This window comes from Calidris pugnax, unplaced genomic scaffold (assembly GCF_001431845.1).
Source record: "Calidris pugnax isolate Ruff unplaced genomic scaffold, ASM143184v1 scaffold60, whole genome shotgun sequence".
In the NCBI taxonomy this organism is placed as follows: Eukaryota; Metazoa; Chordata; class Aves; order Charadriiformes; family Scolopacidae; genus Calidris; species Calidris pugnax.
In genome coordinates, this window is record NW_015090831.1 from 4,970,845 (window position 1) to 4,998,341 (window position 27,497).

At 39.9% G+C, this 27,497-nt stretch overlaps 1 protein-coding gene across 2 annotated transcripts in view; it reads right to left on the reverse strand.

Annotated features, from left to right (window-relative positions):
* THSD7B (thrombospondin type 1 domain containing 7B) overlaps positions 1-27,497 on the reverse strand; it is a 343,216-nt gene that overhangs the window by 73,536 nt on the left and 242,183 nt on the right. For both annotated transcript variants that reach the window (XM_014941122.1, XM_014941120.1), the window contains exon 16: positions 16,330-16,508. In XM_014941122.1, the coding sequence (XP_014796608.1) occupies positions 16,330-16,508 (179 nt within the window). The remainder of the gene's footprint in view (positions 1-16,329; positions 16,509-27,497) is intronic.

Here is a 27,497-nt window from a genome sequence, read left to right on the forward strand (position 1 = left end):
TCACCGCCTCGGGCACAGAGGATTTACTGTGAATTACGGGGGTAAAAGATGAAATAAGCCACATAGAGCCTGGATCCGTACCCAAACTTCTCAGAATTGAGTTGGAAATGCAGCCGTTTGACACGGGATGCTGCGAGAAGAATCACTGTCAGATGCGCAGGCACAGGAGGACATAAAGATGAAGCCACTCACATCATGGCATTAGGAACGGAAAGAAAAGGGTCCCATCCTTGGTTTTAAACATAGAACCATCACAAAATCAATAGCTGTCAGGCACTGATTGTTCTTTTGATTTGATGACAAAGGAATTTTCATTCTGGTGAAGGAAATCAGGTGTATAGAGTCAGCGCTGCAAGGACTCTGCCCAGTCTAACAGGCAGTGGGACCTGTTAGAAAGGATTATTAATATTATCTTTTTACCATACGGAATAAAAGAAACCTGTGTAAAATTAACATTTTACTCTAAAACAAGTAAACAGTAAGGACTTAAGAAATCCTCTGTGTTTTTTTCCCTTGCTGAGCTCTTGGGTACCGTGGTGTATTACGTTATTATGAGGGGGCGAAAACAAGGCAGCGAAGTTAAAAAATATTTATTCTTCCTGTAGCTGGGATTAATTTCTGAGGTTAGCATGCAGATATGACCCAAATACAACTTGCACTTAGAATTTCCTATGCGATAAGTAACTATGCTAAAAATGCTGCTGTTTGCATACACCTCCTGAGAGGATACTTATTATGCAAAAATGAAGACATGAGAATGCTGATGAAAATCTGCGAGTCATTTATCAAACACTGACCTGAAATGAATATTAAGAAAAAACTCTTTTATATGCAAATGTTTAATCCGATCGAGTTTAATCATCGCTTTTCTTCCTCAGGACTGATGAGTTGTGTACGTACTGTGCGCCGTAAGATACAATCTTCCCTATCTCATTCTCAAAAAAAACCCCCAGTTGTTTTGTCAATGGTTGCTCTGGGAACACGCAGAACAGAAAATTAATCTTTTCTTATTATTTTACTCACCTGTGAGACTATCCACAAAGCCCATTTCGTCTGCCCACCTGCTGATCACTTGAGTAATATCTGGTTTACACGGACCGAGTACTTCCATTCTCTCAACGAGACAAACTCAAAGTATAATTGATTTCTCCGATGGATTTTCTAATTAATATCTATTGCTACTCCAGTCGCTAAAGTACTCGCTGCTGTTTGTGTTCCAACAAATACGAATCTGTTGATTTACTCTCCAACTTTACCACCAGCTGCCAGCTGGGGAAAAGCAACATGAAAGAAAAACATCAATGCCCATGCATTGGGAAACGCCAGGCTCCGAACCGGCAGCCCGGTGGGAACCCCGTCTCCCTGTTACTGCCCTGAGGAGCAAAATCCTCCGTCCTGTACCAGGCATTAATAAGATCTGAGCCTTATTAAAAAGCAACATCGTTACGTTCTGTAAATCAAACGCCAACTAAACTACATGCTGAACTGACACAGAATTTAAAGCGCCGGTTTGCTGTACCGCGGTATTGTCGAAAATTTGTGTTACATCAAGAATCATTAATTATCCCTTGGCCTGACAGGGTTTATATAGATTTACACCAAAACCTGGATTTTAAATGTGGATTTAAAGCTAGGATTGAACTTCTCCATGAGGAGAACACATACAAGATGGATACAAATTTGGCATGCACATTTTGATCCAGGTCCGGATCCCTAGTTACAAAGGAGTAATTCCTTAATAACTGGATTAATAGCAGCAGAGATCGTACCACTGAGCTGTCAGAAGAATGATTTACATATACAATTGTATGTTCCAGATGGCCACTTGAGAGTACACTGAATTTAAATTAAAGCAACAGATTGGATTTCTTTGAAGAAACGTTGACTATTTGCACAATCACAAAGGGCCCTGTGTGGGACTCGGTGACCACCAACCATTCTCCACCAAAACCAAACCCAGCTGTGGTGTCCCAGGGAAGTCCAGCCACCACAGCTGCATTACCTGAAAGCACAGAGATTCTTATACCCGGAGGACTGAATGAAAAGCCTAACTCCATGTACCAAAGAGAACACTGTATAACAGCACTAACAAACCTATATTATTTTCACCAGTTAAAAACATGCAAAACAAGGCATTACAAAACTAGCATATGGTGAGGTCATCGTTACTTTTCAAAGTCTTGCTTAGAAGAAGACTGCTAAACTTTGCTACTTTTCAACATCACTTTTTTTACTCAGACTCTTCAGAACAAGCTTGAAAATGCCTGGTAGTTAATTAGAAAGTTCGTGAACCACATACTCTCACTTACTCAAAAAAAAAAAAAAAGGCAAAAAATCTCATCTTTATTTAGTAAAGTAATAATTTAAAAGTAATTGAAAGTCATAATTTAAAACTAACTTACAAGAGCAAAAAGGACACCTGAACTTAACAGATGTTGGAATGTTGTTGAATGTAGACCAACCAGCAGAGCTGACAGATATTCTTTGGTTTAGCATTTCTAATTGCCAAAGTTCATATTAATTAATAATAATTATCCAATTCTCAAACTCCTGCAGAACAGCCTAGATAAAATCTGACTATTTGAAAGTCATCTACAGTTTTTATCCAAAAGAAGGCATGAAACTGGATTAATAGCAGCAGAGATCGTACCACTGAGCTGTCAGAAGAATGATTTACATATACAATTGTATGTTCCAGATGGCCACTTGAGAGTACACTGAATTTAAATTAAAGCAACAGATTGGATTTCTTTGAAGAAATTTTGAATATTTGCACAATCACAAAGGACCCTGTGTGGGACTCGGTGACCACCAACCATTCTCCACCAAAACCAAACCCAGCTGTGGTGTCCCAGGGAAGTCCAGCCACCGCAGCTGCGTCACCTGAAAGCACAGAGATTCTTATACCCGGAGGACTGAATGAAAAGCCTAACTCCATGTACCAAAGAGAACACTGTATAACAGCACTAACAAACCTATATTATTTTCACCAGTTAAAAACATGCAAAACAAGGCATTACAAAACTAGCATATGGTGAGGTCATCGTTACTTTTCAAAGTCTTGCTTAGAAGAAGACTGCTAAACTTTGCTACTTTTCAACATCACTTTTTTTACTCAGACTCTTCAGAACAAGCTTGAAAATGCCTGGTAGTTAATTAGAAAGTTCGTGAACCACATACTCTCACTTACTCAAAAAAAAAAAAAAAGGCAAAAAATCTCATCTTTATTTAGTAAAGTAATAATTTAAAAGTAATTGAAAGTCATAATTTAAAACTAACTTACAAGAGCAAAAAGGACACCTGAACTTAACAGATGTTGGAATGTTGTTGAATGTAGACCAACCAGCAGAGCTGACAGATATTCTTTGGTTTAGCATTTCTAATTGCCAAAGTTCATATTAATTAATAATAATTATCCAATTCTCAAACTCCTGCAGAACAGCCTAGATAAAATCTGACTATTTGAAAGTCATCTACAGTTTTTATCCAAAAGAAGGCATGAGACATTTTTATGCACGATTTTATAGAAAAACATTACCATTTCCATCAATTAAAAAGGAATTTCATATTTTCTATTAACGGTTTTTAAACGTTGACTATTTGCACAATCACAAAGGGCCCTGTGTGGGACTCGGTGACCACCAACCATTCTCCACCAAAACCAAACCCAGCTGTGGTGTCCCAGGGAAGTCCAGCCACCACAGCTGCATTACCTGAAAGCACAGAGATTCTTATACCCGGAGGACTGAATGAAAAGCCTAACTCCATGTACCAAAGAGAACACTGTATAACAGCACTAACAAACCTATATTATTTTCACCAGTTAAAAACATGCAAAACAAGGCATTACAAAACTAGCATATGGTGAGGTCATCGTTACTTTTCAAAGTCTTGCTTAGAAGAAGACTGCTAAACTTTGCTACTTTTCAACATCACTTTTTTTACTCAGACTCTTCAGAACAAGCTTGAAAATGCCTGGTAGTTAATTAGAAAGTTCGTGAACCACATACTCTCACTTACTCAAAAAAAAAAAAAAAGGCAAAAAATCTCATCTTTATTTAGTAAAGTAATAATTTAAAAGTAATTGAAAGTCATAATTTAAAACTAACTTACAAGAGCAAAAAGGACACCTGAACTTAACAGATGTTGGAATGTTGTTGAATGTAGACCAACCAGCAGAGCTGACAGATATTCTTTGGTTTAGCATTTCTAATTGCCAAAGTTCATATTAATTAATAATAATTATCCAATTCTCAAACTCCTGCAGAACAGCCTAGATAAAATCTGACTATTTGAAAGTCATCTACAGTTTTTATCCAAAAGAAGGCATGAGACATTTTTATGCACGATTTTATAGAAAAACATTACCATTTCCATCAATTAAAAAGGAATTTCATATTTTCTATTAACGGTTTTTAAATTTTATTTTCAGAAAAAGTTTTTTAAAATCCGGGAACAAATTCTTGCTTCAGAAACAATTAAAACGGTTGACTAACACCACCATAATTATACATGAAGTTATTTACAAAATCCAAAACTTAAAAATAAGGTTAAAAGAAGGAGAGCATTTCGCTGAAGTGACGCCACACAAGGAGAAGAGGTGAATTACTGGAAGGACCCCACTGATTTTAAACACACGACCGGCAGGTGGGACTCCAGGAAGACTCTTCCCGTCCATCCCACCAGAAGTCACAAAAACCACAAATGAAATCACAGCAAAGCTGAACTAACCAACAGAGGGCAGCTGACTCTCAGCTATATGGAATTCTTATTCCTACTGAAACCCATGGCAAAAACCCCTTGCCACCAGTGAAATCCAAGCATATCAAAACTTTTAACCTGAAATCCACAATTCCGGCATTGGACATGAAAACCTCCTCAGAAATTTCAAAGCTTTGTTAGTAGAATAAGCACACTTTTTCAAATAATGAAGGTAATATTTGATAAAGAAAGAGATAAACCTATGAAAGTCCAAATAAATCACGGTGCTCTGAACCATCCAACTCAACACTGTTCAGTTAAAGTTCTCAAGCTAGCCATCTCTTCTACCACTACAAAAACTGAAGTTTGCAAACGATATTTATTCTTCAACAGTAACTCATGCAAAGAAAAATCCGGGTTTTTTTACAATGCATGCTGGTTATAAACCTTAATTAAGGAAAAAACACAACAGTAACCTACCGACTGAAAAAAAATAATCATCCAATGACCAAACTGAAACAAAACAAACAGATTTTTCTATTCTTTTGCCAACAGCATGCGGTTAAAAACTAGAACTAACTTAATTCTTCATTAAAATGTAAATAACCATTTTAAGACAGCTTTTTAAATTACTAAAGTTCACCTAACATCTGTTTACTGTGAAACCACAAATGAGTTTCACCCCTTTTAAAATTAATCTGTAGTTCTTACAAACATATAGACTATATTTGCCATCAAACTATAATCAATGCTGGGTAAATTTTATTAAGTGCACTAAGTTTTAATTATCTTTGGTTCTGGATTTGAACTCCAAAGTCGATCTGGAACATCTGAGACACCATTGTGTGCCACGTCTGTCAGAGAATTCACAAAATGCTTCCTTCATAGAATGACTCAAGTTTCCTGGTTAAGTTACAATATGGGAAACAGCTGACTCAAAAATAATATAAATTATAGACGGATTAAAAGCCCTCATAACTTTTAATTAAGCAATAAATCACAACAGAGTACACAGGACTGCTGATTTATGTACTCCTCAAGTGAGATGCAGTAAATAAAATTAGACAGAACAGAATATACATCCTATTGGAGAAGAAGAATCTACCCTTTGGTGTTTCATTCATACTTAAAAATCCACTCATCTTCAGTTTTTCTACTGGTGGCTATAGCCTGTAACACACTTATTTATAACACAAAGATGTGCCATGATCTATTGGTAATGAGGAAGGATTAGCTGAATTAGTGCAAACTCATATTTGTAACTCTTTTCTTAATGTTCCTCCTAAAACAGGGACTTCAGGAGGCAGGGAGGGCCCCAGACAGCTGTACAGAGAGCTTTAATTTCTCCTCTCTTTCCCCAAAACCACCTGAACGTGACTAGAATGAATTTCAACTTCTGGAAAACAGCCCTTGTGAACAACAGACCTCCCTTGACACGGGGGCTGCATTTGACAACCGCTCAGAAAGCTGTAATTGGGCCTTGAAATCCAAAATCTCAAAGTGGTTTATATTGCAGCTGGCAATCTGGTAATGCTGATGATCCAGACGCTGTCACCTAAGAAAGATGCAAAATTCATGCATTCAACAGGCAGTTCAAACGCACACATTTAGCTGATGGCAGGCCCACAACAATCCTTCCAGTCACGTGAGGAGAGATCAAGAGGAATACAGAAGGTCATTGGCACTTTTATTCTGCTGTCTTGGAGGAGGAAACCAATTAAACAACATAAAAATAAAATAAAATCCATTCCTGAATCTATCAATCAGCTGCAGTGCATAAAACAAAGCAAAGCGAACAATTGAGATGGGTATAATTCCTGCAAAACGACCACAGGAAACGTCTGCACCAGGAAAAATATTAACACTTGTTAAGTATTAATCAATGATAACTGCTGCAGATGGAACAACACAGCAATATTAAATACTTAAAAAAACAGGCAAGACGAGGGTTATTTTAAGGACCATAATGCAAGAGGTGCCTGAGCATTCCTGGGCTTCTTGGTGGCTCTGACAGATGAAGTAACATAGCATACATCTTCATGTCCATTCTCTCTGACTGAACAGGGACCTCATTTCCAATTATTCTCTCTCATTCATAAAGAAAAGTCGGAAAGTAGGAATTTTCTGCTCTGAATGCTCAGGATATGTTCACAGCAGGTGAGTCAGACCATCTTTAACAAACTCTATTCCTCTTAAAATAAAGCCAACCACCTGAACACGGTCAACTTTAAACTGAGGACACACAGAATCTGCTATATGTTTATAAGAAAATTCAGTCCTTCTAAAGGACAGTGCTGTCCACTGGAAAAATTGAAAAAGTAACCAAAATCTTAATTGATAACCATGCTAGAGCTGCATACCAAGCAGAGCCAACACAGAAGACCTCAGTGTAAAGATCTGGATGAGAAACACAGATATTTGGCTGACCAAAGGATATATGAAATACTCTGCCCCGTAGAGGAAACTCATTTCTTTACTGCAATTTTCCCAACATCAGAGCTGGGCACACACTGCCGTGACGTCCTTTCTTACAGCTGCTTCCTAGAATAGCCTCACATTGGTTTCTGACAGCAGCAGAGCTAAACCAGGTCAATGCAAGGACATAACTTACCAACTCAACCCAACCCAACTTTCATTCAGGTTGGATGCTCTGCATCATGATGCGGATCACAGACACAAGCTCCCCAGACTGGACAGAGTTGGCCTGCCTTCTGCTTAACGCACTCCCATCCAAGATTTGGCAATATCTTGTTGCATTCACATTTCCAAAGGTTTTGAAGTCATTACGTGGCAGGTTCTATAGAACTATAAACTACTGTAATTCATTTCATTATTTGACTTAGAATTCATTTAGAAAGAAATTTCCACATTCACGTCTTCTATTATCGCAAACATGTTTTATAATCAACAAGACAGTATTTTGGAAACTAATTTTGTAGAGAACAAAATTATAAAAGATAGTAAAGGGAAGGAAAATGTGTCAAAACCTTCATTTAACTTCCATAAGCAAGAGAAGGGATACTTCTCTGTAATTCACTGTTGCTGAAGGCATATGTGCTAAAACGCATGATGCCAAATAGCTGTTTTTCACATCTTCTACCATATGAAAAGGTGATGGCGTATCAACATTTTTTTATTCTGAATAATCTTGGGGTTGTTCCAATTAGAACAGAAGCTAGGCCCTTATTTTAACTGTTATGCAGTATTTCCCCTTCCTTAACAATTGCGAGCCTAAAACAAATTACCCTCCAAAACTTTGCAGAAAATAAATAGAATACTTTCTAAAAGGAGGAAGGAGGGGGGAAAAAAAAAACCAACACAAGATTAAATCTGCTGCCAAGGAATAACCAAGGCATCAATCCTTTGTGTTCTCCTGCTCCTAAGACAAAGACAAGCAAGAGAAAGTTCAGTCTCAGTGTTAGACGCTGTCACGCTGATTTATGACACACAGCGTATGCGGGTCCTCCAACATGACATATTGTCCACGAGAGATTCAGCACAAACCAAACTTCTTTCCTTAAAAAATACTGCCCAAACCAATTTAACTTCAGCTCCTTAGGTGAAATGCTAATACTTTCTCCACTGGGCTACCCAACCGTCTACAGCTGATTTTCCATTTAATTCCATTTCCTCTGCAGAGAAACACACAGAACAAAGCACTTTTGGTATAACTCCTGTCTTTCACTGTATTTTGCATTATGCTATCGCATTAAACAATAAATATTTTCTTCAACAATAAACCTAGCAACTCGGTATCTGAAAAAGAAATAATTATGGATAAATTTTCAGTTCCAGAGATGCAAACGCATCACTCAAAGTCCTGCTTTGATACATATTTCAGGAAGAACTTGGGACTGTAGTAGGCAGAAAAATGTAGTTTAATCCATTAGAACACGGCTGCTAACTTTTGTGGATCCAGAATAATTCTAGGAAGTAGTCTGGCATTGTGTGATATCTAATTTCACAAAGTGCAAATATATTTTCACAATTACAGAAAACAGTGTTACACCGTATATTATTATTATGCATTATTATTAAAGAGAAGTTTAAAGGAGTTATATAGGAAAAAAAAAAAAGCAAAGTGACAAATACTTTCTAGGAATTTGTTAAACTGCTCAATTTTCACAAGGCTAAGGCTTCTCATGAGAGGCAATTGTGAAAATATGTTGATGTGACTCTTTATTCAACAGAGAACCTGCAAGAGAAACGAAAATCAAGTGTGGGTAGGTATTGAGGCTGAATAGAAAATTAATATATGCTGGGAATGACAGTACACTCTACAGGGTTGTGATCCCGAAGGACGTAGGAACCAGCTGTATTTTCCTTTGGAAGCGAAGCGGTACCCACTCACACGTTGGACTCTCCAGTCACTCACTTCTGGAAGATGAGCTCTCAGACTACACAGATCTGGCTTGCTATTTTTGCTCATTTAATGAACTAAATTACCGTTTAGTATCAAAAATTTTAGTCACAGCCAGAAAAGTGTTAGGAAACCAGGAGGTTCTCGCTATTTTTTTCACACTAAAAATTCTCCTGCATTAGTGTAGCAGGCAAAAAAACTTGTCATTTTTATGTTACTGTAAAAACTCACTAGAATTAGAGGACAAATGCCGCAATTTCTTCCTTTAAGGATGAGTGGGAGGAAATCAGACCTTCTGAAGGTAAAACCGAGATTGAGGATATGGTTTTTGTTTCCAGAAATTAAGCTGCACGCAAAGCAAATGAGCGCTGATAGACAGAGCCAGGGGAAAATACAGGTCAGCCGTGTCCTTGCGTGTCACAGAAAGGGATCTCACGCAGCCGATGCTACTGATACAGCAGCACAGGACTGGGCTCAGAAATAAACTCCTGGCAGCTGAAATCCGTGAGAGAAAGAGATTTTATGAATGCCTCGGAAAAGTTCAGCGGCTTTTCTGACAATTAAAATTCTGTATTATAAAAGAAGTGATTTAAGCAGGAGCTATTTATAGCTAATACATTATTAATGAATTCTTGAAGACTAATTTCTGGTAGTGAAAGGTAAGGGTTATACATGCAACTTGCCATCCAGGGATTAGATGTGAGCTCATTCAGTGATAGCAATGAGAGACCCTGGGTTCAAACCTGTCTCTACCACAGGAACCTTACAGTTGTGGAAACACTTCATACAACGCACACGTACGTACATGTGTACGTATAAAAGATATGCTTATGCAAAGGAAGAGTGTAATCCTGAGTGTATTTGAACTTTACTTGGTTGAACTTTTCAACCAAGTAAAACACAAAGACAAAGCATGAAAATAAACTCTTATAGTCAAATACACTCAAGATTAAGAGAGTAAGTACTATTGTTATAATTCACAGTCAGACAGGGGGCAATTTCAGATAAATGAGAGAGATTGTAAATACTTTGCGTCAGCAAGTAAGGACATGAAAAAACTCAAAGGAAGAAAACATAAATATAGTAGCGTTATACATCGTTTATTCAGAAACTTTATTGTATCTAAAATTATTGCCTGGAGAGAAGTTACCTACCTAAATAAAAATGGACTTTGTTTCATTACAGAATCACAGAATCATCATGGTTGGAAGGGATCTCTGAGATCACTGACTCCAACCACAGAAAACAAACAAACAAAAAAAAACAAAAAAAAAAACAAACCAAAAACCAAAACACAAACCCAAAAACACACCACCCCACCACATCACACTCACCCACAAACGAATAATCTTGGGCACTACAGCATGCCCTGAAGAGCTATGTCTACACGTTTCTTAAATACCTCCAGGGATGGTGACTCCACCACCTCCCTGGGCAGACTGTTCCAGTGCCTGACCACCCTCTCAGGAAAGTAATTCTTCCTAATATCTAATCTAAACCTCCCCTGCCACAACTTCAGACCATTTCCTCTTGTCCTGTCATTATTCCCTTGGGAGAAGAGGCCAACACCCACCTCTCTGCAACCTCCTTTCAGGTAGTTGTAGAGGGCAATGAGGTCTCTCCTCAGCCTCCTCGTCTCCAAACTAAACACGCCCAGTTCCCTCAGCCTCTCCTCATAGGACTTGTTCTCCAGACCCCTCACCAGCTTGGTGGTTCTCCTCTGAACACACTCCAGCAGCTCAATTAAGCGGAGCTCCTCTGACACAGTCTAAGGGCATTTTTGGATCATGGAAACTTATCTTGCCAAATGTGAGCCAAAAATTGCCTAGAGAAACGGCTACTGAATGTGAGCAAGTCAAGCTTTAGTCTGCATACCATTGTGTTGGCTTCCTTTGCGGGTTTTTTTGAGGAACTACAGCACGAAACGCCCTGAAAATGTCTTAACAAAAGGCCTTTCCTGAGCGGACCTTTCCTAATATTACAAATTAGAAAGGGGATAAGACCATAAACACACATGCACCCCCTTTTCTCCACCTCCAGCTTTGTCGCACAAGAGATAGGGGGTTCTACAATTAACAGCAGTCTCTGAGCCCATCCAGTCTTGTACATTCCAACCCTGAGTTTTCACAGCCTACAATTTTGTAGGATTTTTCACATTTCAAAATAAATTTAAGACGTTTTTTGCTAATCAAAAAAGGTTGTTTTCTCTGAAGCACAAGGAGCACTAAACCAGTCATTTTCTATGAAAAGGTTACAAGAAATTCATACTTCTTCACACCTACTTCTGAGACATCTGATCTGTAGATGTACCACTCTCCTCCTTTTCCCATTTTTTTTAAACTTCTGTGTGCAATTTCAGGAAAAGTACTTGCAACTGTAACGTGCAAGGTGTCTGTATTTCTCATATTCTAGAGTGAACACCAGGAAATGTCATTAAGAATAAAATACTCATTTTAAAGAAAGCAGTAATTTTAAATTTCAAATACATTACATTTTTTCCTGCTATGCCTGCCTTTACAAATGCTCTCAATCCTTTAAAAATATTTACTTAAATATATACACTATATATAAAGGGAACAAAGTACTTGCTATATTTGTCCTTTAGCAGGACCAAGTAAGAGGGAGAGGGGGAGGAAGGGAAAGGAGGAAAAATCTTGACAAGAATATATATTAGAGCAATCAATAAAAAGATAATCCTTGGAATTCATGAGTCTTTAAAATAAGATGCATTTTCTTGTAGTAATCCTAAAAACCTATAAAAGAATATTCAAGCAATAAACCCCCCATAACTCATATTTAACCTTTCATCATGTAGAACTACATATTAAATAGCTTAGCAACTGCATGCTGTGTAAGTGCATTCAAATAAGAGCAGAAATAGAAAAATGTAAATGCTACACCTCTTTAAACATGCATTGCACAGCCAAGAACATCTGCCAGCTGACCCCATAATCCAATCGGCTGTTCAGAAGCAATCATATCCTTAGATAAGAGCTGCACAGCTCCTACATGCAATGCCCATTTTCCTTAAAAGATGGAGCAAAATGTAGTCAGCCAACTCTCCAACAATTTTCAAACACTTAGAGGTACAAGACGAAAGTAATTCAACTTATTACACGGGTCTGCATTAAAATACTGTCATCTTTCCCCCCAAATATTGTAATTCATCTTTTAATTTCACAGGGCAGTAACAGAGAGGAAGCTTAAGGCTGACATGACTATGTCAGCAATCTGTTTGTCACTTCTATTAGAAAATAACAAAACCCAGATTGGAAATTTGGAAGTCCATTGACTATAATAATAAGAAGAAATATGTAAAAGCTGAATTAATTCTCCCAACATCGAGTTTACTTCTAGCATCTACTGCAGAAAGAGTGGGCTGCTTGAGAGGCTCTGTGGGAAGTGGGGGATGAAGACATCCAAAAGTGTGGGTTCAAGAAGAGCCAGAATCTCTGTGAAATTAAGAGCATAAAAACCATCAAATATCCAGTAACAGGACATGTCATTACCTCTGCATAAAATCAAACTTCTGCTAAAAATTTCTGTCCAAAACACAGAAGCAAGCTGCACTACAGCAACTTAACCAATTCTATGAGGACAGTCCTTTATAAAACAGTTTTAGTGACTCAGATAATTACTTATATTCATCAAATAAATTGTTTTGATCACACAAATTTCCCCTCTCTCCAAAGCAGTGGCTTTGCTAAATTATCTCTATTGGCGGAGCCCTCAACATGGTGGGAAAAGGTAAGAGAGAATTGCTGGAATAGTATTTCAACTAAATTTATGTCAAATATCTGAAAAGCATTGAAAAAAATGACATACAGGGGTCTGCCAAGAAGCCTAGAAAACACCCTTCACAGGAAGAGGGTGAAAAGATTATTTGGATTCATGAGAAAAAGACACAGACTGAGGGCTGTAATTATAAGAACTGGAAAATGGAGGGTTCTCCAAAGTAATTACTTAAGCAATAACAAGACCCAAGTTCAGAAGCAATAATTAAAAAAAAAAAACCGAAACACCTAAGAATACTGGAGGAAATAATAAAGAAATAATAAGGGAAATCTACTGGTACCTGGAGGACTTTATTATTGGTTCTAAGTTGTCTAATGTCTTTATCAACTGCAAAAACCACAATAGCCAGTGAAAGATAGAGCATATCTCAGTACCACAGTGATTTAGCTTTCTCATGTCTGATATCAAACAGAAGGAAGTATTTTGCTGCATGTATTTAACCCAGATTACATAAAAATAATTAGGATGTCACATACTTATATATAAAGAATCTACAGAGCTTTGCTCGAGGATTTAAACACTGCCCAGACCAGAGGAAAGAGAAGACAATCTGCCTTGCAGTGGATTAATATGTGTCCAGCTTAGCTAAGCAGCAGCGCGATCAGCTAATTTAGTTTACCATCTGGGTAGGCAACTTGTGCATGCTGCAGTGTGTCTAAGGACCTTGGTGTGTCTTCATCTGTGCTGGAAGTCAAAGTCCAGTGGGTGCAGAGCAGAACTCCTTCTGAACTGTGCAAAGGACTGAGAAGTGTTTGGGGAGGCAATTAATATAATCATCCACACAATATCTGTATATGTGTGCATATCATAGAATAGTTTGGGTTGGAAGGGATCTTTAAAGGTCATCTAGTCCTGCAATAAGCAGGGACATCTTCAACTAGGTCAGGTTGCTCAGAGCCCTGTTCAACCTAATCTTTCCAGGGACAAAGCATCTACCACCTCTCTGGGCAACCTGTGCCAGTGTCTCACCACCCTCATCATAAAATATTCTCATTCTTTATATCTAGTCTAAATCTACTCTCTTTTAAAGCCATTACCCCTTGTCAGGTATTCTCCACAGGGCTACTCTCAACCCCTTCATCACCCAGCTTGTAGTGATACCAGGGGCTACCCCGACCCAGGTGCAGCACCCTGCACTTGGCCTTGTTGAACTTGAACCTCATGAGGTTCACAGAAGCCCAATTCTTGAGACTGTCCAGGCCATTCTGGATGGAATCCCATCCCACAGGTGCATCAACCGCACTGCTCAGCTTGGTGTCATCTGAAAAGTTGCTGAGAGTTCAGTCAATCCCACTGTCTATGTCATTGATGAAGATATTGAACAGTACTGGTCCCAAAACAGATCCCTGAAGGACACCACTTGTCACCGATCTCCATTGAGCTGTTGACAACTACCCTCTGGATGCGACTGTGCAACCAATCCCTCATCCACCAAACATATCTAAATGTACATATATATATATATATGTACATGCACATTTTCCTTATTAGCACAATTTCTTTTTTACCCTAAAAGCTCAAAAATATATAGGAACTGATCCAGTCCTATAAATCTAAATTGGAAAATGGTAATCCATTTGTGCGATAAAACAGCTAGAAATGGCTTGGTTTTATCCTAAAAAAAAACCAAACCAAACCAAAACACAACAACAAATCAACTCATAAGCAAAGAAACAAACCCAAACAAAAAAACACCCCCAAAACTCACAAACCTAAAGAAACAGACCTTAATGCAATTTTAAGTTGTTACTACCGAGCCCACAATAGGAAGCCCTATAATAAATTCAATGGGGTTTAGATCAAGACGGGTAAATTCCTGGTAAAGAGGCAAAAAGCACCAATCACATTTATCTTAACATCAGCCGTGGCACTTTGCAAGCACTGTGCACTGATAAACCTTACAAAGACATAATTTCCAAGTTTAAACAATTTCTTCCCTTTAATATCTTCTGAAAGGCTTTTGAAATTAGCAAATCTAATGTGTGTGGGAATAGGCAACACTTTATAGCAATAAGTTTACTTTTAATGGAAGTAGTCTGCTGTGTGTATGGGTAACAAACCCCAGTATCTTTTCATTACAAAGGAGCTTATTGTTGTCATACGACTTACTGGGGGATTTCATTTTGCCTCTTTGGTGATCTGTCTGATCTATTAAGAAAAGCACTGAGGTATGGACAACATACATTTTATTGCAGTTCTACATTTTCATAGTCCCTGCTGCTTCTGTTAGGCTACTGTCTATGAATTTCAAATAGTAATAAGGAAAAGAGGGGAAAGAAAAAAAAAAAAAGAAAAGATTTTTCCAAGGTTCTTAAGGGGAAAAAAAAAAAAAAAAAGAAAAGATTTTTCCAAGGTTCTTAAGGGGAAAAAAAAAAAAAAAAAGAAAAGATTTTTCCAAGGTTCTTAAGGGGAAAAAAAAAAAAAAAAAGAAAAGATTTTTCCAAGGTTCTTAAGGGGAAAAAAAAAAAAAAAAAGAAAAGATTTTTCCAAGGTTCTTAAGGGGAAAAAAAAAAAAAAAAAGAAAAGTATTTTCCAAGGTTCTTACAGGGAAAAAAAAATAAACTGTGAAGAAAATGAGGCAAGGTCAGAATCAGGTGTTAGAAGTGATGCTGCATCCCAGGACACGACTGCTGCAGCAACAGCTGTGCAGAAAAAGAACTGGATCCACCAGCTCTACCACCTACAAGCCACTAGACAAATAAATCTTCACATGAATACTATCAAAGACCTCAAACACATAATTTGCAACATTTTTTATATATATATTCATAACATATCTATGAAGCCCTTCAGCATGACTATCTCTCTCCTATTAATTTTCATCATTGAATCTGATATAAAGGACAGGCAAACCTTAATAGTACTTCATCAGTGTTAATTAGTGTTGAGAATTAATCAGCAAATGTAGGGAATCACTATTAGTTTTGCAGAAATGCATACAGCATTAAATAGCATTTAAACAGATGCTGATCTTTTTTAAAGAGTAGCAATTTAGAGATTACTTTCCTCTGATGGGATACTTCAATATTGAATATACAGGGATTAATGTTCAAGGGAACTTGTGTTGTGCTGAAGGGAAATGTTGCTAAAAATAGCAGTATACATTTAATGAATGTTTTGCAGCAACCATAGTCTCAGAGAGAATTAAACTTTTAAAATATCCATGACATCTGAGCTCTCTGATGCTTATACACTAGCCAGGTGGGATTATTTGTCCAGGGCTTCCTGTGCTCTGGGAGATAAAAATTTCTTTATAGAAGAAATACGGTGTTTCAGGTCAAATTCCACTGTTACATGAGCATCTCCTCCTCAATCCTCAAAAAGTTTGAGGATTGCCTACAAAATCTGACACAAGGTGTGGTCCCAGAGATAACGCCTATTTCTAAGTTCTTCACCAGCACAGTACCTTTTGATCACCATTAAAAATACAGAAAGCAGAGAGAGATTTCTGTTGGCTGTTTAACACCGCTCACCTGATTCTTGAGATCCAGCTTTGGGCAGGGACGACCTCCATTGTAAGGCTTCTCCTTAAGCCACTTGGATCGGACTTTCACCCCCGGTCCACAAGAAGAGCTGCAAGGGGACCAACTGGACCAATCGCTTAATTTGCAATCAAACGGGCAAGGGACCGTGCAAGATTCTTCAATGTAACCTAAACCAGAAATTTAAGAAAGGTTTTAATCACCGCAACTAGTGAACTCCGCTCCTCCGACGGCTCACTGCGATCTGTGCAATCAACACGACACGAGAACTTCTTAAAGAGAAGACATTTGGCAGACTGACAGCGCTCTCCTAACGTGAGATTGTGATAATATTTGTACAGAACAGCAGTCACTAAAACTAACCGCTACTTGGTTTAGTCCAGTGATCATCAGGAAAGCTGTGATAAACTAACTGAAGTAAACGAGACACACTGGCAAACTGTCTTCTGTGAAGCTGGTGGTCACCAGCAAGTGGTGATTATCTTCCCCACGAGGCTATGGCTACAATAAATTCTTGAGAAGTAAGCATACACCCAAATTTCCTACTTTTTCACTATTATGCCAGCCATCTCCAGAGCTGGCACAGGTAGGGAGTCAGAGGCTCTCTTCCCAGCAGACAGGACCAGAGGATGATGGAAGCACCAGTGCCGTGCTCCTTGGCAGCACACAAGATGCTTGAGGGACTTGCCTGCAGCCAGCCAGCTGGAGTGGTGTGGGATTTGTTCTTGGGAGAAGCAGATAAAACCCGCTTCCCTCATCTTTCTGGTAGTTCTCTCTATACATCTTTTCCAGCTCTTTTGCCTATTCTGGGTTTCATAAATGGCATTTTAAAGTCTTGCTTTCACCTTAACCTGGTTTGACACAGAGGTCCTCCCAAGACCATCACCTCTTAAAATCAGAATACCAGACATCTGCAGGACCAACACCTTGCTGAATTAAAACCCAACAGGGCTTCTCAGGGAAAAAACAAGGTTTCTCCATGCAGGCACAACCCCACAGCTGGTTTAGGAGCTGGCACATGCGAAGAGAGATTCTGCAGAGCCTAGCACTGGCCGTGGAGCTCCTGGTGTGCAGAAAGGCAATGGAGGGTGGCCAAACCCTCGGGATGTCTGGGGAATTACTGGCACCAGTCTCTGGTTGGCAGCATGGAATAGCTCCTGCACCTTCCTGCTTACCATGCTGCATTCATTCTCCTCGAGTTTCTATTATCTCCTTGTCATGTCTGCATGCACTATTTTAATTTAAGCAAAAAAGAGATTTCATGTTAGACCATGAAAGTCAGTGGCTGCTAAGATCAGCCTTTATTACAGGTGGCTTTGACCCTCTGACAGCTCTGGCAATGATGGTCATGGAAATAAATTAATTTCATCCCTCCTGTATTTCTGATGTTTCTCATTTTTATGCCCTTTTGGGGCATTTTTTGGTTTTCATTTCACTAACAGTCTCTCTATATTCCTTAGCCACAGAATACCAAATTAGCCCATTCAACTATGCTTTTATGAAGGGTTTCCCCACTCAATCAAGGTGACAGTCACTGCAGCAAGGAGAAAAAAACAACTCCAAGCAACAAAACCCAGAAAAACCCAACCCAGAAGCAACTGTCCTCCAAAATCTGTAGAAAACAGCCTCAGACAACCGGGAAACACCGAGGCTGAGGCACGGAGATTACTCTGGCACAGAGCTAGATTTACTGGCTCTGCTACTGCCTGCAAACCAGGACTGTGTTACATCCTGAGCATCGACCCACAGCAGCAATACGCTGGCCTTCACGCTGAAGTCAATATCAAGAAGGTTTCAGACTTATTTAGGCATCCCCCACCGGAAAATATCCTCCTCCTACAAGTACAAGAAATACTGATGTTGGTTTTGTAAACAGCGCCTTAAAAAAATGCTACAAACAACAGTAGTTCCCTCCTTCAGCTCAACGATGCTCTATTTCTTCTCCCCTTGTTCTTCGTGATGGTACTGTTCCCTCTTCCTTTACGGCGGCCACCCCGCAGCCTGGCAGCCGCAATCACTTCCCCAGGAACTCATGCTGTAACTCTTCCCTAAAGCTGCAGACGTGTCCCCATACAGTGTGCTCTGGTTTCCTTTGCTACCTCTTATCTCCATGTCTTGTGCTGCCTTTTCACTTGCAGCTCCAAAGCCACAGGAACGGGGTATCTTAATTATTTCCCACCCAATCTGTTACAGTGGTGTTCGCACGTTTGAGAAACTTCAACTTTGCGTGCTTTGTGTTCTCATCTAGGTGAGATTACACCCGTGCACACACATATACAAATATTTCCAAAATAGATTTGATTTTTTTTCCCCAAATGAGACTCCCAAATATCCCACTAATATTCTATTCCACCTGCTTAGGTTGCCACTCAAAGCAATTCATAATACATTATGATAAGTAAAAGAAATTTTCTCATGATAGATTTATGAGAAGCATTTCTTAGGCAGTTCTCCAAAGAGTTCTGTTCCACCACCGTATGAAAGATCATTTTTCCTTGGGCTGTGTGACAGCCTAGGTAATTAACTCTGAACAGAAACAAAGAAAGTGCCTTGCTTCAAGGTAGGATTAGTCAGAGGGGTTATCAACTTATCAGTGAAGGCAAAATGGGCTAAGCCTTTTGGCAGTTCAAGACCTACCTCTGTAGCAAAAAGAAATATAAGACAAAAAATAAAGAAATATAATACAAAAAGGAAATATAAGGAAGAGGAAGGAAAAGTTATCATCAATAAAACTGAAGAAACTTATTGCGTTCCATCCCCAGGAGATGCTGTGGGGATCCCTCAGCAAACCACAGAATTTCTAAAGACGTCCTGTTGCTAAGAGGCCAGCTCATTACTTTTTGAGTTTCCTCACCCATATTTCTAAATTACATTAAGTATAAACAAATAATGGCCAGCTAATAGAGCATTAAATTACCATACTGCCCAGAGGAACCCAATTATCCATACTGAACAATGCTACAGAATCAAAATCATAACTTTCTTTCAAGCTCTTCTCACAGGTTGCCATGATTTTTTCTATCAATTACTTGAGTCAAGCCTATACCAAGATACCCATGGATGAAAGATTTCATTCAACAAAAATTTTCCTCCAGAAATCTTTATGTGATGTATCCCCTCTGCTCAGACAGAGAGTGCCTTTATGGCTATCTTTTTGTGAGAAACAAGTAAACAATGTTGTTCTCAGCTCATCCGTTGCCTATGAGAATGGGACGTTTGTTTTTCTCTGTAGGAGCCAAGCAAGGGCTCACGGTTGTCAAGGGGCTGAAAAGACTCCAGTTTCGATACCCACAGTAATCTGAGTATTTGTAGCATTGGCATGGTGCACAATACAAAACAACAACAACAAAAAAGTAATAACAAGGGAGATATGCCATTAAAACAACCTATTAATAAAGAATTCTACGTTCCAGCTATTATCCAGAGAAATGCTTCTTAGCGTAGCAGAACATGAATAAAGGAAACAGCAATAAATACATTTCTGAGTTACTGTCGCTCAGCCTGGGGAGACTAACTCAAGGTGGAGTTTACACAGCTGGTTTTGTCACTGTCATCCACAAACATCTCACTCATCCATCACACTCCTCCGTTTTTCTCTCCTCTGCAGAACCTGGCACCAAAAATTCCACGCTGAGTTTCCAAGACATTCTATGGAAAAAGATGTCCTCTTCTCCCTGGCCCTGCTCAGCCCGCTTTCCCTGTGTTCTTACATTATTTCTTGAAGCTTCCTTTAACCTCTTTTTTCATTTTTTATTCCTCAAAATCTCAAATACCATTAAAATAAAGCTCATCTAATTTAGAAACAGCTGAGAGCCTCTGTCCTAGCTGAACCAACAGCAGGGTCATGAAGGCCAAAGAGCTGGAGCTGCACACTGTTGCAAGAGGTAGTGAGAGAAGCACCCGTGCATGGGATATTTAAGTGGGCACTTTGAAATGTGCTACTGGGAATAGTCCTGAATTGGCAACAAAAATTGAGCTGGATGATCAAATAAGCCTTTTCTATGTTTAAGTGCTATTGTTTTACTACTGAGACACTGCCAACCTAATGGGATGAACAAATGCATTTACCTGGGCTGCACAGCTCATTTTACTATTATTTATTCATTAAGAACAATGTGCTTGTTGCTCTACAAGCCACAAATGGAGTCGCTTCCCTAAAGTGTCTGTAACAAACCAGGCACCCACAGATGACACAGGAGGTACCGGGAAGGCTCAGACACACGATGTAGGAACCATTACTCCTCTCATTTCTTCTCTGCAGCCCAAGAGACGAAGCAATAGCAGGTAGATTAATAAAGTGAGGGTGACGGTCCGGTGGGTGTCAGAGGTTAAGGCTCAAATACACGGTGCGAAAACTGTTATTGCCTTATTTTTGCTGTGCAACCCAAAAGAGCCAGGGCAGGAGGAGGCAGCTGGATGATGGGCTGGTGGGCGTCAGTATTGCAGAAGCACAAAGAGGCTGTGGTTTGCAGCACCAGCAGGGGGGAGTTTTGGAGTAGCACTACTTCTTTCCCACCTACCCAGGACATAGAAGGTATCACCCCAGGCACAGCCAGCGAGGGGCTGCAGTGTTCTTCTGTGTCCCCCTCTGCAGTTGCAAAGGAATCACGGCGGGAGAAGCGGGTGATTAGTAGGTTGAGAAGCTCACGTAAGGCACTGGCATCCACCCGATTGCTACCCTTCCAAATGATTCATTTCCTGCGGGTGTAAGGTCTGCACACAGCGTTAAACAACACTGCCAACAGGATTCCAAGAGGCTGACTTAGAAGTGATTGGAAAATAAACATTTCTCCAGCAGCTCTGGAAACAGATGCACTTCTAATTGAATTGGCTTTGGACTCATTTGTATCCTCTTCTAACATATTTCATCATTTCAATTAACAAACTTCTAGCAGTTCTGCTCTTGTTAGTAAACCTTAAGGTGCTTCATAACACCCAAGGTCATTACTATGAGAGGGACAATTCTGTGCATCACCACAACTGCCACTGGTAATAGCACCAGTAATTTCCCTTGGAGTCTCCAGGATAAAAGAGATCACCCTTTAACAAACAAGGGAGCAGCAGAGTGGACAGTGACACAGAAGAAATGTTTCTAATTACACAGACCAAAGGTAGAGGGGAAAAAAAAATTGATTCATTTTGCAATTAATATTCACATTCATTTAGTTACTGACTGTGAAATATGTAGAATAACACCAGTAAATCCATGCAGTGCTAAAAGTCTAATAGCTAAAGCCTTTGTAAGGGAAACCTGGTTGACCACATCACTCGGTGGGCCAGATCCTGCTCATCTGAAGCTTTGGGATGTCCTACAAAGCAAACCTCAGGTTTTAACTCGGGTTAAAACTTAGCATCGAGCATAGACTATGGTTAAGAGACCAACTCTACCAGCTGATCATAGCTCTATGGTTGGGGCTTTCCCAGTGTGCCACAGAAAAGGCAGCTACCAACCATGGGCCACATGGCACAAGCAAAGGCTCCAGAAGCTTGTGAGATACAAGGGGAACACCTCGTCTTAAGCAATCCAGGTCCAAACATTTAAATCCTGCTTCAAGGGAGAATATTATTAACTGAAGGAAATTAAGCAGACTAAGTCTGGGAGTCTAAAAGTTGCTAACAACTTCAATTTTATCTGAAAAGGATGCAATATTGCCATGGAACAAATGTTTAAACTTTTTTCTTTTAATACGCAAGGATTTGGGAGATTTTATGCATTATTAATTTGCTAGCTGGGAAATTTAAGAGATAATCTAATGAATACATTCAGTAAATGTACAACCAAAAAACCCAGCAAAAATAACTTTTACATCAAATATTTTGCAAAGCTCAAATAATGTACCCTTAGCTAATTTATTCCCACTTGCTCTTCTCAACAAAGAGGCACATGCTCTCGTTATCTCATAGCAGACTGATTATAGATTCTAAATAGACCAGAGAGGACTTGTAAAAAATGCTGGTAAGTTTAACTCAACATTATTGTTATTGAAATTCATCCAAGGGTTGATTTTATTGCTCAATTTCACAGTCTCTATAAATTCTGACGAGGCAGTTGGGTTGATGCTGACTTTGCATTATGATTCCTAATTTCTTTTGATTTTGCATTACAGTTTTCTTCCTTAAAGAACTTGTAAGCTTACACTCTGAGTTGCACACAACCCGTAAGAGTTGATATAGTTAATCTTTTAACTAAATAAGGGAATCTCCATTAATTAGCACATTCCTTGTAACAGATTGCAGAACAAGCTGAGAACTCTTCCGGAGAAGAGAGACTCGTCTGCTGCCTTCTGAAAGCAAATAAATAGTGCAAATAAATAGGACTTCACAGTGTACATTCATCTCACGGGGAACTTTCCATGCAGAAATCCACTGCATAAATCCGTCTGGGTGCCAAAAGCAGCTGTGGAAATGATTCCCTCTCCTCCTGGGGCTGCTCCCCCACCGTGAAGGGCTGGGCCGATTGCTTGGGAGCCCTGACATCTTAAGAAAGACCCTACTCAAACACAAAAAAATCATCCACTGGGATCAATAGCAGCCAGGGGAGTAGCTCAGCTGTGTTTTTCTATATACTTTGCTCATCACACTGCCACTGGGAAATTCATCTGCTTTGTCCAAACAAAACCGAGTAGCTTTTATTTTTTCTTTATCAGTGTCCTTATCCCCTGTACAGCAGGAAAGAAACTCATCCCAGTGTACTTTATTATGAATTGTTTAGCATATATGTTCTTCAGGCTACTCAACTCATAGTAAAAGCAGATTTTTAAAACAAACTTAAGATTTGGTTTATTTTTCATTATTATTATGACTAAAAAACAAACCTGAGATTTGGTTTATTTTTCATTATTATTATGAGAGTTTTATAATAAAATCAGGCTTTTTTTGAAGTCTGAACACACTTCCGCAGTAGATCATGAAGAAAAAATTAAATTGTCCACAGACCGTCAAATTCCTGTCTTTCTCCTACATCTGACTTCTCTCAGAGGTCCAATTGCACAGGAACTCTGAAAATGGATGTGCATCGCAGAGCACTCTGAAGATCAATATAGACTTGGGCAATTTGGACCAGGCGGGAAGCATCTTCCAGAGCCAAGGGTCCATCACTGGGAGAAAGCTGCCGCCAAATGTCACCAAAAATGTCCGCCCCCATCAGTAAATCACACATGGCCTGAAGGTCAATGGTTTCAGGCTCTGTTGGAGCACACTAAGAAACTCAATTTTGGGGTTTGGGGCCCTCTGCGGAGACCATCTTTCTGCCTAGGTTCTAAAGATGCGACATTGGCACCGTCAACACAATATGCCACCTCATTTCAGCTGCCAAGCCACGACCCCGGGACACAGACAAGCCTCATTTAGACAACTTCCCTCCGACAGCAACACGACCGCTTCCATGTCACAGAGTGGGAAAGGCTGATGCCTTTCCTTGTACCCTGATAATTAGCACGTGTTGCGCGTTATAACGCCGCTCTTATTTCAGACAAAAATAAACCCACCAGATGACTCTGCAGAACGGAAAACAAAGCACTTATATCCATGGGCAATTAATACTATCAAGAAGGCTCATAACAACATGAAAAAAAAATATTTTTTTCTTCTCCTTTATATGTACATATGTATGTGTAGTTCATAGAATCATAGAATCATAGAATGGTTTGGGTTGGAAGGGACCTCAAAGATCATCTAGTTCCAACCCCCCTGCCATGGGCAGGGACACCTCCCACTAGAGCAGGTTGCTCAAGGCCCCATCCAGCCTGACCTTGAACACTTCCAGGGATGGGGCAGCCACAGCTTCTCTGAGCAACCCGTTCCAGTGTCTCACCACCCTCATAGTAAAACATTTCTTCCTGAGATCTAATCTGAATCTTTTTTCTTCCAATTTAAAACCGTTTCCCCTTGTCCTAACATTATCCTTCCTGGCAAAGAGTCCCTCCCCAGCTCTTCTATAGGCACCCTTCAGGTATTGAAAGGCCGCTATAAGGTCTCCCCGGAGCCTCCTCTTCTCCAGGCTGAACAATCCCAGCTCCCTCAGCCTGTCTTCATAGGAGAGGTGCTCCATCCCTCTGATCATCTTCGTGGCCCTCCGCTGCACCTGTTCCAGCTGGTCCATGTCCTTTCTGTGTTGAGGACTCCAAAGCTGGACACAGTATTCCAGGTGGGGTCTCACGAGTGCAGAGTAGAGGGGCAGAATCACCTCCCGAGACCTGCTGGCCACACTTCTCCACACTTTATATGTACCAGGAGCTTTATATATACGTTCCTGTACTCTAATTTCCAAACTCGAGAGGTACTACCAAGTATAAGGGCCAGGTCACCCAGGCACGGAAAAGGTAGGAAGAAGCATCCAAGCTCCCTGTGACCTCCACAGGCTCCCTCTGAGCCACCACGGGAGGCGAGTGACACAGTCACCCCTCCGATCAATGCATTTAAATCAATACACCCCCCCCAACTCCTTCTCGTCTCACTGACGCTAAATGAGAAACCTAACTACCTGCTTTAATTATAACTGGCGCTGTTTTAAAGCTGCCACTAACCATTTACTGACATGAGGAAGACCCAGGTAGCTGCCGCGAGGTCCAGCCTGCTGGGATGAGGAGTTTCACTCCTGCTCTCAGAGGTCACCTTGCTGCAGAGGCAGGGATACAAAGGCAACCGGCCTTCTTAAATAATGCTGTACTAACAAAAAAAAAATAAATCTCATGGAAACAGGTTTTTAAGAAAGGGAACAGTCCCTGCTATTCCACAGCTTAGTCACGGGGAGAGCAGCACGACTCATTTAGATGATGGAAAACCTTGAGATGGAAATAGGACATTTTTGTGATGTTAGCAGGCCCCAGCACAGAGTACTGATGTACTGAATTCCTGATAGACTTTTGTTTCAATTTTGCAGCGTGACTTTGAGCACGCTGGTTGTGTAGTTCAATCTCCTCTGCTGGGGGACTTCAATGAATTCCGACAGAAGCAGAAAGCGATGCAATCTTGTTGAATAATGTGATTTTTAATGGTCACTCCTCCATGTTACCAAATACAAATGAGATCCAAGATCTCACAGGGGGAATCTCTGTCTCTAGTGAGGGATATTAGAAGTTTTGCAAACCAGGCTCTCGGTGATTTAATTTACACCATCCTCATTTGCAAACCTTAGAGGACAGAGAGAGATTTCAAAGAATATCTCAGACCCAGGAATAGACTAAGGTTGGATAAATTTCCAGTTACTCATCAATGTTGTTATGATAATCCTTAGAGCAGACTGAGCTGAAGTTTAATTTTATCCACGTTTCCTAATTCAGGCTCATTTCCTCAAATCATCTAAATTCAGCTGTTGCTATGTTTCCAAGTTGGTCTCCCAAACTCTTTGATCAAGCAGACTACATCAGGCACCATAAGAGAAATCCACTACGTGCCCATCTCCCCCTTTCACGCTAACTTTATCACTGTATGCAGTGCTCCAGCAAAATCCTTTCTGCTCTGGCAGTCAGCTCGTTTTATTCAGACACTGGCCAACATGCAAAAAGTGGAATTCTTACTTTTGTTGGACTCTTCTTCCACACAGGCAGACACACATTATGTCATTCTGAAGATCTTCAGAATAAGTCAGACGTCAAATCCTCTAACTCTCACTGGAACCCACTAAAACATCTACTATGTCCAGCTGGCATAGGGCTTGCCACCAGTGGTAAAGATACGAAATTGTGGCTTTCCACTTAAAAATGATTTGTCATCCATTTATTTGCCTGAAAGTCCTGCTCATCAGAGCAGTATAAAAGGCCATCAGGTCAGAAAGCACTGAAAGAAACCCATGTAAGACACGAGAGGAATCCTGTGAACTACCACCAGCACGTGTCACTTCCCAGTACAGCTACACATCTCAAAGGGATCGTGAAGTTCTCCATGAGAAGGAAAAGTGCAGAGGTCTTAATGCTAGAGTACATAATTCATGAAAAGGCTTAGGCTAAAACAGGATTTCTCCATAATTCCAATATAACACACTAAATGGAACGGCACATAGGGAGAGTAAAATTTTAATTCTAAATCTGTCTTCGTATGGTACCATTTCATTAGAGCCTTGCTACAGAACAGGCTGTATTTGTGACAAATGCATTATTACAGCCGAAGAGACGGGCCACATTTCAAAGAGATACTCTGACTGCAGCTAGTGCAGAAAGCAGGGCAGCACATCACCCACTGTATTAACTTGCTATCAGAGTTCTCCTAAACCTCCCATAGACTATTTCTACACTAAAAACCTCTTCCCATGGAAGAGCTTTAATCAACCTGTCAAAAGCAGAGAAAAACTGACCGAGCCTAATAATAGAAACAAAAGGCAGGGACACGAGCAAGGGTGGGCAGAGGTGGTCTGGCAGGTGGAGGCTGATGGTGATCGTCAAACACAAGAAAGCCTGCCTGAGGTCAGGAAAAAAAATAAAATAAAAAAAATCTCATTCTTATAGTCTGGTATTGCCACCTCTTCAAAAGGGTCATTTTACAGACTGCAGCAAAAGGCATAAAAGAAATTTGGGCAAAGAGACAGGCTATAAAGATTTATATTTAGAGCCAAGGAGTAACAACAGACATCACTATGACTAAATGCAGCACCTACAGAGGATGTTGCTCAAATAGCTAAACCTCTAAATGTTTCCTCATAAGATGCATACTTGCTTTCTGTAAGAAGATAAAGATCTAGAAGAATGCATTTGTACGTACTAATGCCTCAGGGGAAGTCTTGCCTCACTTTAAACAAGCTTCTGTGATAGCCAGTTTGACCCGTTCAGAAATAACTTTTTTGATGGCTGTTTACCTTTGATTCTGTTGCCAGAAAAACATAGAAGAACAAGCAACGTCTGAACAGTTGTCTTGTGATCCCATTTCATTTGACAAGTCTTTTAACATCCAGGAAGGAAGAACTGTGGCCAGACTTTCTAATGGCGAATAGATTTTGGAAAAAAGGGAAGGGAAAAGATGGGGAATAAATCAATGTTCTTTGAGCACTATTATGAGAGCAACATGTAAAAAACCTCGTAGTCAAACAAGAAATGGAGGGCAGGTCCTTTATGGGCTCTGTTTCTCTGCTTACAGCTCCCCTGGCAGCCACAGCTGTAATTAAGGCTGTCACTGCACACCCAAGCAGATGTGTAGAAGTGTTGGAGAGAGGTCCAGAGGAGAACCCA